The 13,438-nt window shown below is 45.1% G+C and overlaps 2 protein-coding genes across 2 annotated transcripts; one reads left to right on the forward strand and one right to left on the reverse strand.

Moving 5' to 3' along the window:
* Positions 1 to 584: 584 nt before the first annotated feature.
* Positions 585 to 10,619, reverse strand: PtA15_1A858 (uncharacterized protein; the record flags this gene model as incomplete). The annotated part of the gene is made up of 5 exons (XM_053165928.1): positions 585 to 704; positions 805 to 1,198; positions 1,279 to 1,799; positions 9,781 to 9,996; positions 10,080 to 10,619. 5 exons carry the CDS (start codon positions 10,617 to 10,619, stop codon positions 585 to 587), a joined length of 1,791 nt encoding a protein of 596 aa, XP_053017071.1.
* Positions 10,620 to 11,549: 930 nt separating this feature from the next.
* PtA15_1A859 (uncharacterized protein) lies at positions 11,550 to 13,240 on the forward strand (the record flags this gene model as incomplete). Its single annotated transcript, XM_053165929.1, has 8 exons — positions 11,550 to 11,587; positions 11,668 to 11,702; positions 11,769 to 11,971; positions 12,040 to 12,321; positions 12,444 to 12,572; positions 12,788 to 12,909; positions 12,983 to 13,008; positions 13,128 to 13,240. The coding sequence occupies 8 exons, from the start codon at positions 11,550 to 11,552 to the stop codon at positions 13,238 to 13,240; spliced, it is 948 nt and encodes a 315-aa protein (XP_053017072.1).
* Between the last annotated feature and the right edge of the window lie 198 nt (positions 13,241 to 13,438).

Consider the following 13,438-nt stretch of genomic DNA (forward strand, 5'->3'; position numbering starts at 1 on the left):
TCACGCTCAACTTTAAGTTGAAGGCGCTCAAAGAAAAACTAAAAGCCTAAATAAAAGTCTAAACTTTCATCTTATTCCTCTTCTACGCGTTGTAATACCTTTATATTTTAAATTACAAAATATTGCCCCTTATTTCCTTTGTGTCCGCACGTCACATAAGAGACGCCGGCTCACAGGAATTTTCACATGAAAGGGGAATTTGCACAGGTATCAACTCAGTATTTTGGAGCCTGTACTCAGTTTTTTGTACCTTAGACTCCCTCTTGCATAAATTATGCAATGTGCATGGAAATTGAATGAACCAGTGCTTGATTCTTGCATGAGGCACAGCTTGCCTTGAGCTCTTGCATCTCAACTGCAAGCAGTTTCTACAGTTTTTCTTGCAGTGGTACAGTTTATTGTTATCGCTACATTCATCTACATCTGCTCATTGGAATAGGTTCTCACATGGATGTTATATTAAAGATTGCCAATGAAGTCTAATTTTTCTACTCCATCAAACAATTATCCTCAGCCAAAGATTGGCCTCCAAGTCATGGAAATAAATCATAACCTGCCCGTTGAAGAAAAGTATAGAAAAATAATCATTTGCGCGGTTTCCAGGGCACACCAGACTTGATTGCTTCATCAAAGATTGCTCGCCAGTTTGTTTGACGCGGCACCGCATCTAGATCAGCTTGAGAAGGCAAGCCAACCGGAAAAACCTGACATTTGAAAAGAGGGCAAGGATCATAAACGTCTAGTTTTAATCTGTTGTTCTTTACGGGGGCCAAGTATGGATGTCTAAAAAGTTGGAAGCTATACCTGAACAATGGGTCCACAGCGGACCAATAGGACGGCGACACCGATCCCGCCTTTCTCCTTTACTTTTTCTCGAACGCCTTCGATCTCTTTAAGAGCATTTGACATCCCCGGATTCGACTTGAAGAAGTTTGTCGAATCTAACGTACCAACATGGGCCACCGAAAACAAATTCGAGCTCATTGGATCCTGCGCTCCATCCTGGGGTTTCAGATCTTTCTGAGTATTCGTCTCTTGATCTTCTTCACCCGTTATCTCCGTGAATTTTTCGGTCTTTTCTTTTTCGTTTAGGGTTAAACTTATCATCAATAATATCAGCTTGGAGTTTGGCGGATTACGGATCAGGTCCAACCCATGGATGGCCGCGAATATCAAAACGTTCTTGTGAAATTGGCACCTACATCGTATATTTGAAAGGTTAGGTCAGTTGAAGACAAATACGCCTTGTCATGTGAATCATGGGAGAAGATAACTTACCATTTTTTCAACAAAGATTCAATTTCTGCTCTCTTTTTCTCGAAATCAGCATGAGACAATAGATTGCTAGTTGGAGGAGAATGTAGCGGATTGACAGGTGCGTATGGATCGGCCGAGGTGGGTTGAAGGTCTTTGAAATTGCCACATATCAGTTTGTGCGTCTTCCAATTTGCCTTTTGACATTTCTGATCACAGTAGTAAAAGTTGAGGTCGTTGGTATCTTGATCTGGGGTCGGTGGTATTTTGCACTTGCTGCAAATCTTCAGTTCTGAGATCGGCTTCAGCTTCGAACATTCTCTGCATCGGGCGAATCTTTCTTGGGATGATGAAGCTGAAGCAGACGACGAAGTTGATGAGGTTTTCAGCTTCAAGTTTGAGTAGGGCGAGAGCAAGACCTTCGTGTATTGGAGATAGACGACGAGGATGGAGATCAGGCTGAGGATGCTCAGCGTTACAGTAGATAGATCGATTTGATTCCAGAATTCCATGCCGATGGGAGTGAGATGCTGCTGGTTGTGTACCTAAAAGAGCTGCCGGCTGAATTTGTCGATTCACGTGATCTGGGACGTCAGTTTGTCGACCACGGTGACATTTTGAGGACCATCGTCCTCCCTCATGCCGAGTCTGGCCCTGATAATTATAGGGCTCCACAACCTGGTTGCTCCAGTAAGATTTTGCAGGAAAAAAAGAAAGAACGTTGATAAACCGCTCGTTGATGTTTTCACTCATCTCACCCACCCGGACCAGGCGCAACCAGCTCCGGCAGCCCTTTGGTTCCAAACCAAAAATTGACAGTTACCTGCTGATACACCATCAATGTCACTCCATTGGAGGACTTCCCATCGCCTAAATGGCTTCATTTAGAATAGTCTGCTAAACGGTGTTTGCCGGTGAAAACTCAACTGAGAAATTTCACCAGCCAGTAAAGCTTAACCTGTTCCTCTAGATTAAACATCTTAGCCAAGGACTCCCCGTCAATCTGCAGCCACCTGCAGAGTCATATCTGCAGCCAGAAACCCTTAGTTTTTGCTGGGAAATGCTGTCCCAGGGGCTGCAGATCTGGTTCTGCAGGGTCTGTACAGTGTAGATATCAACGGGAAGTCCTCCACTAGAGCTTGCAATCTGAGATTAGCAGGCTTGCTTAGTGGATGACTTCCTCTTGTCTCAAATATGTAGAAGGAAAGGCTAAACCTTACTCTTGATAGCTAGTGAAAATCAAGTAAAATTGATTTTTCAATAGCAATGAAGATTCAGAGTATCCTTATAGTACAAACTGCTTATGTGATGACTAAGGGATGGCAGAGGTTGCTTCATACATTCAACAGTTACATCAAGGTTGGCAATTTTCACTCTGACTCTGTCTCATTTTTAAAACCCTGTTTTCATTTAAAAACACTCTGCATGCTTTCATGGAATCATTCTGCCCAAAACAGTCAAAAAGGGAGAAGGAAAGACTGGGTGTTGACCTGGACTGAAAACAACCCTTAAAATATGTGGAAAGGCCAGGAAAAGAACAGATAACACAAGAAGTGATTGCCTTGAGGAGTATTAACATGAGAAAATCAATCTAAACATCTTCAATCAAAAAGATTTTTGGAGGATTCAATTTTTGAGATATCTACACCTTGGAATTTCATAATATCTTCCAGGTAGTTCTTCAAATCTTTGAGATCTTTGTAATCATTTGGTATTATGAGATTTGAAAGGAATGAAATCATTTCATTGCTTGTTTTAATAAGCAAGGAAGCAAGTCAAAATTCATCCAATTTTACGGCTTCTAGTCCAGTTTCAAATACAGAGGTTTCATGTCTTACACCCAAATCTGTTAAGTAGATCAAGTACTTTGGTTCCTGCTTTTCTTTGACTGACCTGCCTGATGTAATTTCTTCCAAAGCTAAATTATTTAAGACTTTCCCATAGCTTATGTAGATATTCTTCAAGGCATCAGAATAGATTCTTATTGCTTTGGAAATTGCTTGCACCAAAGAGAAACATGGATTTTTTTCTAATTGTGTATTGAATTTTTTGTGAAAATCACAAGTTTTTGAGAATCTCTTTACATATTCAAGCATGTTGATAGAAGCCTTCAAGTAAATCAATCTCTCTTGACAGGCAATGGAATTTTTAAGTGACTGTTTGTGGATAAATTCAACAATTCCATTGGCAAAGCACACAACACTTGTCTCAGTAGCAATTGATACTCAATTAGATGATTCAAATGAAGTTATATTGATGAATTCCTTTGCCAATGATTCCAATTCTCTGTAACCCTCAACAAGTCCTTCATTAACATATCCATGGATTTGTACCCCCAAATACATGCGGTAAATTTGATCCCATGTATCATCTTCCAAGTCTTGTATTAAAGAGAAAGTGGAAGTAAATAAAATTAGGGTCAGCCTAAATGCACTCCAAACTTTTACTTCATGCACTCCACATTTTTGGCTTTGGGGGGCCAGCACTCGCTCCAAATGTTGTCAAAGCTCTACCTCGTGCCACTATCGTGAGCCGTTCCCTGCCGTCCGGGTTTTCATACGCAGATAAGGTCTTGGAGTGCCTTGATTTTGTACTCCCAAAACATGGAGTCCCCAGATGGGCACTCCATGTTTCTTGGAGTACACAACTGGGTACTCCAAAATTGACCAAAATAGGGGAGTGCAGCTAGATGCACTCCAAAAAAATGGAGTGCAAGCCCAAGCACTCCACCTTTTCAGTGAAGGATTTTGGCTTTGCACTCCAGCTAGCAAATACCAAATGGAGTGCATTGGGGTGCACTCCAAGTCTCCTTTTTTTTGGAGTGCCCACAGACATCACACCTCTCGATGACCGGTCTGGACCGGTCATTGAGGGGACTCACACGACCGGTCATCCAGAGGACTCATACCTCTCGATGACCGGCGCGGACCGGTCATCAGTCACACCTCTTGATGACCGGTGTGTACCGGTCAACAAGGGGAGGTGCTACTCTTGATGACCGGTCTTTACTGGTCATCGAGGGGACTCCCACCTCTTGATGACCGGCGCGGACCGGTCATCAGTCACACCTCCCAATGACCGGCACAGACCGGTCATTGAGAGGACTCACACCTCTCGATGACCGGTCACCACCGGTCATCAAGAGGACGCACACCTCTTGATGATCGGTCAGACCGGTCATCAAGGGGACTCACACCTCTCGATGACCGGTCATCTCCGGTCATCGAGGTGAGTCACATTTCTTGATGACCGGTCAGACCAGTCATCCAGGGTAATAACACCTCTCAATGACCGGTGTGTACCAGTCATTGAGGGGAGGTGCTACTCTCGATGAACGGTTGGTCTGACCGGTCATCAAGAGGAGATGTTACTCCCCTCAATGACCGGCACAGACCGGTCATCGAGAGATGTGACTCACCTCAATGACCGGTCATCACCGGTCATCAAGTGTTATTACCCTTGATGACCGGTCTGACCGGTCATCGAGTGGTGTCAGCGGTGTGAGCCCTCTTGATGACCGACCGGTCATTGGGAGCATCAAGAGGTGTGAGTTCCTTTGATGACCGGTCTGTGCCGGTCACCGAGGAGAGCAGCACCTCCTCTTGATGACCGGTCAGACCAACCGGTCATTGAGAGTAGCGCCTCCCCTCGATGACTGGTACACACCAGTCATCCAGAGGAGGTGTTATTCCCCTCGATGACCGGTTTGACCGGTCATCAAGGGATGTGACTCACCTCAATGACCGGTCATCACCGGTCATCGAGAGGTGTTATTACCCTTGATGACCGGTCTGACCGGTCATTGAGAGATGTGACTCACCTTGATGACCGGTGATGACTGGTAATTGAGAGGAGGTGTTATTAGCCTTGATTACCGGTGTGACCGATTATCAAGGTGTGAGTCCCCTTGATGACCGGTCTGTGCCGGTCATCGGGAAGTGTGACCGGTCCGCGCCGGTCATTGAGAGTTGTGAGTCCCCTCGGTGACCGGCACAGACCGGTCATCGAGAGGAGATGTTACTCCCCTTGATGACCGGCACAGACCGGTCATCAAGAGGTGTGATTTCTGTGATTTCTCTCAATGACCGGTGGTCCGGTACAGACTGGTCATTGAGAGGAGATGTTAATCCGCTCAATGCCGGTCTGTACCGGTCATGGATATCAGGAGGATCAAGTGGGGTGTGTTTGTACATAGCCCAATTGAAGTTGTAGGCAACTCCAGCCAGAGCTGGAGTGCACAGTACTGCACTCCCCTTTTGAGGAGGAGAAATATCAGGAATGGAGTGCTGGGGGAATGCACTCCAATCTGATGGAGTGAGACTCATGGCCACTCATTACATTTCCTGGCCACTGGAGTTCTTTGTGGTGCACTCCAAAGAGTCTTGAGTCCCCAGTTCTGCACTCCAATTGACTTGGAGGACTCTAGTCTGTACTCCAACGATCATTGGAGTGCACACTCCATACACTCACTTTTGGAGTGCTTTTGGGATTTTTTTGGAGTGCAGTTAGGCTGACCCTAAAATTAAAGCCAGATATCTTTACATGCTTGTTCATTTAAATCAGATTAACTAGGAAAAAATCAAAAGAAAGGATTCCACTGACATTGCAACAGATCATGTATTTCTTCAGTGAAGGGGCTTTCTTCTTGAGTTTTTCTGAAGTCATAATTGAGATAGAATGAAGCTGCATCTTTGAATGAATCACGGGGGAGCTTTCCCCAGATGTAGTAAAATATCATCAACCAATTTTCTTCTTTCCTATCATTTATGAATTCTTTGATATAAGCTTCAGGAATCCAATTATATCTTGCTGAGATGGCAAGGTAGGCAACCAATATATCACTCAAATTCAACAATCCTGCATAAAGCTTATGATCTTCACCTTCAATTGATGGTACATCACTGAAGAGCTTAGAAACAGATTTTATATTCTGGGAAATATTGAGAAGGGTTGGATCCATCTCCTTTAGCTTTGCAACATCTCCTCCCTTTATTGTGGCTTCAATTTTGTTGATATCCTCCCAAACATCTCCAAGAATGCCATGGAATTTTTTCAAATTGTCATAATCCAGAGGAGGTTCTTCATCAATTTCAAGCAAATGAAGTTTTTTAAGCACCTTCTTTTCAAGATCTTCATCTATTTCTAATGTTATAAAACCAAAAAAAGCTTTACTTCACATTTCATGCATGACATGGATATATGGTACCATTCAAATTAACACAGAAATACTCAAAGACTTACTTTCTGTGACAGATTGTAATTTGTAATCTAGAAAAGCACATATCAATCTTCTCTCAATATTTTCAGTATAATTTATACTATTATAGGAATTGGATTACTCTAGTCCTACTCACCTATGAATTCTTCTTTGTGGAACATCTCATCATATCCTGGTGTGTGGTTAGTCTCAGTTATCTCTGTATTTATTTGTGATTAGTGAAGATCTTGATGCTGTTTATGTAATAAATTGTTGAGTGAAGCTTACTCTGAGCAACTTCCAACATAGTGGGAGAATTGTCCCTGCCATAAAGTCTTTTGTTGCCGTCTGAGGAAAAAATGTGACATGCGCTATCTAAATCACTGTTTCAAGATTCTCACAAGAACTATGGAATATCTTGGTACGGACATTCTCTTGCATCATATATGTATTTTCTTGCGTTGGCAGCATGTGCCAAAGTATCTTATTCCGTTATGAAGGGGGAAGTACTCTCACTTATCAACCCCAGCAGGCCAAGGATAAGAGGCCGCATTTGCGACGATGAAATGTACACGCCTTTGAATTTGGGTTAAAATTGGGTGACAAGTTTGATGCCACGGTGATTGAGTCCTAGAAACAAGGAAGATAGTGATCAAACGGGATGAGAGAGGGTTGTCGACTGCGGAATGCACTGTACTGTAATGACGAAAGTTTGTCAACAATTATGAAGAGCTCCAAGTTGCACGTGAGCAGTCAACCCATCATCAAAAACCACTGCTTGTTTCTTAGTTGACAATACAAGTTCCAAGTTTGTGCAGAGTCCCGCCATTACGCCAGAAAACCCACTTGCAGCACGTCAGGTCCAGGCCTCAATTGAATCGTATTGATGCTGATTTGTGATGCATACAGTCTGCGTGCGCAAATTCTTGTCTCACCAAAAAGTGTTGTGGGTACAAATATCTCTCTGTCTCAGCGGGAAAGAAAATTGTACAACGCATGAAGTAAAACACAGGTCCGGGGGACCTTGCCTGCAGGGCGCTCTCCCGACAAAGCCGCCCGCGAGCGTGCATCGGGCTAACACAGGCGCAAACAAGTTCAAGTAGAAGCGCATTGTATCCCATTGAATTTTGGACAGAAGAATTATCTGAAAACATCTTGATAACCGCTGATCCCGCGGTGATGTAGTTTTCTTTTTTTGTATCGGAGAAATACCCACCCGAGTATAGATGACGTAGGTTTTGGAAATCCCCAAAAGTGTGACCAATGTCCTTTCCTGGACTGTGTCCCGTTATAGCTCTCAAAGTTTTCAGTTGCGTAAAGAGGGGGTGGTCCAAAGCGAAGGATAGCGTCAGGAAGGTGTAGCAACATATGGAACTTCGGTTTATTCATCCATTGCGCTGTTGACATGATCAGATGGTACAGAAATTCTCCGATGTGCAGCTTCAGTATGTGTTGGTACGTGTCCATGTCTTCATGTGCGTCTGAAATACTAATGGCGCCAGTTGACAGAGCAAGGTCCATATCAAGCAATCCGAGTCCGACATGTATTCAAACAAGACAAAAGGTGCGGCCTGCAAAACTATCTTGAAATCCTTCCCGATGAAGTTGGAGAAATGCTTAGTGAGGTAATATGGTTGAAGCGACGGGATGTTCAGTGCATCTGTACTGAAGGATTGATAACGTGCCATTATGTTTGGTATTATAGCTGGCTGAACTCCTCGCATAAAGTCTTGTACTAAATATTTAACTACACCAAGTAAGAAAACATGCAGCACCTCAACTGGTGTGTCAAGACACCCATTGAAGCCTGTTCCAAGTGAAATGCCAGTCATGGTTAGTGTTATGTAATTTTTTTATGGTTTTGGGCCATCACACACCTTTGACCCGGAATATCGGATTGAATAATCGCGGCTTTGATATTTGCTCAACTTGATTGATGCGCTCGATAAACTTCTTACCCGCGGCGGTGGCATCTTTTTTCTTGGCCGCGATGTCGTACTTTTGTTCAATGATCAGTTTGCTCACAACATCCTTGACTCCCAGCTTTGTGTATTTGTCCAGTACAGCTGTCCTGCTCCGGGGCCTTTTGGACATGCTCCAAAGATCATAGCAGTGTTCGATGATTAGTGCCCATAACCTCGGTCTGTTTGATACCTGTCACCCGGTGCCAAATTAATTTTAATCATAAATAAAGATCATGTAGGATGTTCTCCACTCACCATCTCCCCATCCGGTCCAATCATAAGTAAGCGCCGCAGATATTCCATCTTTGGCTTATCTTTCATACTCTCCGCCAAAAGGTCACAGGCGCGGCACGGATGCAGTGAGTTGCCAGGGATAGGGGTGCTTGTTAATTCTGCATGCATGGGTGAATCACCAAGGGCACACAAGATTGTTGTGATAACCGGGACTTCTTCTTTGATTGAACCATCATAAGCCATCACCCCTGTAGTAGACAGGAATCTGAGAAAAATCTGTGTTGGCCCACATTACATAATCAATTTTCAGTATTTTTAGAACTTACTCAATTTCATCCACAACAGGTTCCGCTAGCTCCATTGCTCCGGCTTGATTTGAAGTGCACAAATAATGACAGTTATAGTTTTGATTGGTCCAGTTCGGTGGCAGACCGGAAAGTGTGAAAAAGAAAGAGATGTGTTTATTCCATCTCTTTGATTGATTACCAGAGGTGTCGTCGGAGTAGAGATTGATAGGCACATGTCGCATAATTTTCCCCTTTGATTTGTGCCTCCACGGGTTTGGAAGAGCATAAATTGTGGTCCTATCTTGGCCCAATTCTATCCATGCATGAATAAGTCATAAGCAAATCAAAGGTTAAATCAACAAAACTGATGAAAAATCAATGAACTTGCCATATAGCACATCCTCACAACGCTCAGATAGCAACATCCCTTCACCGCCCGCTATACCACTATACACACAATAGAAATCTGATATCGGCACCGTTTGCAACTCTACTGATTGGAAAGATAGGCCTCCAGGAATTGTCATGCACAGTTTTATTCCATCCAACAAGGTCACAAAGTTGGGGCTGACACACTTAGAGTACATTACATCGTGGTCCTTGAAGAAATATAGTGGAACCATAATAGCATCTGATACCAGCTAAACTGGTTTGAATAAGTAATAATCAGTGTGATCCTCGGGCCCATGGTGGCGGTACATTGGTGCGCGTGTTTCGAAATCAAGCTCCTCAAGCCATTTTCGGGACTGAGATAATTTGTAAATGTTTTCCCATGAGCATCTTTGGGATAAAAATCTAGGACGGAACTGACTAGCGGGTTGGCTACCTCTTGGGACAGAATCACCCGGAGGGGCAAGGAGTACGTTGGCGTATCCAATATTAACTTGCGGGAAACAACATCCAGGTTGAGTAGCTTTTGAATGTTTTCCTTTTCGCGCCTGACTGTCAACCAGTCTGGGAGCCTAACATCAAATAGCTTGAACATCATTTTGATGTGGCCATACAGCCTGCAAGAGATAATTGTGTGCGTGTATCCTATGAGTAGCGAGGCAACCAAGTACTGATGGGTTTGGGTTGCATAACATCAGCTAAGCATGTTTGACAATCAGATGATCGAGCGCCCTTAGAAGAAATTTTACAAACTTCTTTGGATGTAAACAGCCAGTATATGTTTGGCCCTTGTGGCTGTCGCCGCCGCTGCCGCGATGAATGGTTTCCTTCGTTCAAATCGGGCATCTCCTCAATGTTTTCATTTGGGGGGTTTCCTTTCTCTTCGGAGTATTGTTGGCAGCCGGCATCCCATTCCTCGCCATCTGCTTCGTTATCCGAATCATATTCCGAAAGACACGAGTCGCTGTCATTTTCACTGCTGGGATCGGATGAACTGGCATTGCTGAGGTCATCGGGGCAATCTCCTGGGGACTGGCTGAGTCCTGGCTGTCCCGAGACATTGGCGAGATCAATGATCCCTTCAAATTCTGCAATATTCGCCGCGGTTGGAAACTCGATGGATTCGGCCGGTGAAGCAGGGACTTGGTTTGCCGTGATCATCTCCTCCAGATGATTACCCTGCATTTGGTCCTCTTGCCGGATGCGGCGGTTATCCCGTCCTGCAATGTAAGCCGCAAGCAACGACTTATGCTTATCATATTTTTTGTGTTTCTTCATGGAGGAGATGTTCATCGGCTTGGAATTGCACAGCAGGCATACATGAATTGGTCCTTCCGCGCTTTCGGCTCTCAAAGCCCAAACATCTGTTCATTTTTGTCTTGTTGGTCAATTGTAGCAGACATCATGCGAGTGTGACCAGTGGCCACAAAAATTGCCTGCCATGATCGATTGGAGTCACCTTTGCAGGTCTGCGCGGCATACCGAGACCTGAATGTTAATTAATGTTTCAAGACAGCCACAAAAACGCAAAAGCGATTTGATTAGTAACTTGGGTTGTGGCAAAAGCAATTTGTGCAGTGGACAGTGATGAGGAGCGGTTTGCTTTGTCTTTCCGTGCGTGCTTGGGGGTTCTTTTTTTTTGATCTGGATCTTACCAATCAGCCAGATTGGATTTGACCACCTGCCCCTTTCTTGTCACCACGGAGTGCTTACTTCAAGCGCACTGCCTGGATGGTGGAACCTCTTGGCATTGCCGAGTTAGCTCTCAATGTTTAATTTCCGAGTTTGCTCGCAAGCAACAATTTGAAGCAACTCCACGGTTTTACACCATTTCACCTGCCCAAAAGGAGGGACAATGTATCTGATTTGGGAGGTTTACCAGCTCATTGGAGGTAATGTGATGGCCAAAGCAACTGGATGCACCATTGCCCGGTGTTTTTGGTATGCACCCTCTGGGCCTGATTTCCGCACACTTGTGTGCCAGAGATGATCTCAATTCGCTGCACGCAGTAAATTTTATATAAGCCATGCTTCATCGGAACCAACTCTCCCCAGACCACTCTGTTTCTTCATTCCAAACTCAAACTTGACTTTGCCTCCCATCCTCTCCCATCTCATCTTTCACTGTATTCAGATTCAGCACAATGTCTCATCTTTATTCATCCGACTCTGACAACTCCGACAACAACCACACTGCTACTCCGGGGGCCAACCAAGCATCCAATGCAGGCCCAGTTCGCCCCACAAGCCATCGCCGACGAGTCGCGGCAGCTACCTATACGCCACCACTGAGAGGATCGGTTGCGGCGGCGGCAGCTGCTGCTGCTGCTAATATTGCGAGGGCACCAGCCACTTTGGGTGGACCCACTAGGCCGGGTGAGTGAATACAAGGTACATGTGCTGATTGAAACTAACACTGCTTTAAAGCTGTTTTACCTGCAGTGCAGGCTGCCGCTGGCGTGGACCTGAACTTGCGGCGTCCAACTGTCTCACCGGCTGTGCGGGGTGGGCAGCAATCATGGCCACAATCTGTTCAAAGGATGACACACATTGAAAAACCTGTCAATGACGAGTATCTCGGCGAGATTGAACAATTTTTTCAGTTATTGGGTGGATATGCAGAGGTTGGGGAGCAGCTTGCCTATGTAAGTAGCCTTAAGTGCTGTTTCCTCAAATCATTGTGTTGAATGCAACCTCCCTCTTCTTTCTACAGGTACCTCAACCCAGGCAATATGTTGTGACAATTTATATCACACTTGCAATGCGTGAGGAGATCAATTGCTTGCGGCAGCAGGTAGCTGTACCACGGGGTGTAACAGCAGCAGAGGCACCAGCAGCAGATCAAGTGTGTAACTGGCATTACGTTCCTGTATTCACTGTAAGCCCTCATGATGAATGCAGAGCTTTTGCAACATCTTCTGAAGAGCCATTTTTAGGCGTTTGTGCAGCGCAGGGCCCACAAGCTATTGTTGAGCAGGAATCTCAGGGTTTACGGGTCTGAAACCCCTTGTGGCGCACCTCAGCAAGTCTGAAGCTTGCTGACTCTGGTTCTAGTAAGGATCTCCTGTGGCACATGTTGTCTCATGATGTGCACTGAGTTTCTGCACTGTTACACAGGATCACATCAATGCTCAAAACAATCAGTTCAAGAGAGATTACCTGCCCCGCGATCCGGCGGCAGTTTTGAGTCTTGAGAGCTTTGTGCAAAGAAAGCTGAGGCATTGTTGGGGCAGGTTGAGAGACTTGGTATGTTCCGAAAACCATCATCTTCATTAATGGTGACTGACACACCTTTCACGGTCTGGCTCAGCTTTTGTGCGCTATTCAGCCAGGTCCAGGGAGGGGGGATGTAACACACCCGGTGCCCAGTGTGTCATCATTGATTGCTGATGTGAGTGATCATTGCTTGGGTGTTTGTATCGGGTGTTGTTTTTTTGGTTGCTTACTTATTTTGATATCAGATGAGGACAAGCTTGATTCCCCCCAATGCGAATCACCCAGAGGCGGCTGGCGGCGACGATAGGGCCAATCAATCTCACCTCAGAGCGCGCATTGCATATCTCAGGATCCAAACCATAACACAGTACGTTGGCAGGGGACCGGGGGACGCTGGGAGGCAGTGAAAGAACATTGATATGCATCTGCTTGAATTGCAGGGCAAAGGCCGCCTTTACCGTACAGCGTAAGTAATTTTGGTCGTATTTTTAAACCTGGGTGCTGATGAGACCGAGAACATTGCCAGGTTTTATCAGCTTGTCCTCTCGTATGATCATGCTACCTTTGGGCAGCAATTTTTCACAGAAATGGACCCCAATTCAATCAAGTTACCAACGGAGCAGGAGGTGGAGGAGCGGATGCTCGCCAACGCTGCCGATGACGCGCCTGTTGAGCAGGAAGCCGGCCTCAATGGCTGATTGCCCGGAATGCCCCTCCAATCTTTCCCTTTTGTGAAGCATGCCCGTGCCCATGAGAACTTTGTTATTTGTAAATAGTTTTACTTTTTGGCCCCTGCTCCCGAGCAATTACATTCTTTCCGATTACTTTTTGACCCTTCTCACTGCCAAGAGGCTCTCATGGTCTTCCCGCATGCCCAAATTTGATACCGCGGTGGG

Source organism: Puccinia triticina, chromosome 1A, assembly GCF_026914185.1.
Source record: "Puccinia triticina chromosome 1A, complete sequence".
Lineage (NCBI taxonomy): Eukaryota > Fungi > Basidiomycota > Pucciniomycetes > Pucciniales > Pucciniaceae > Puccinia > Puccinia triticina.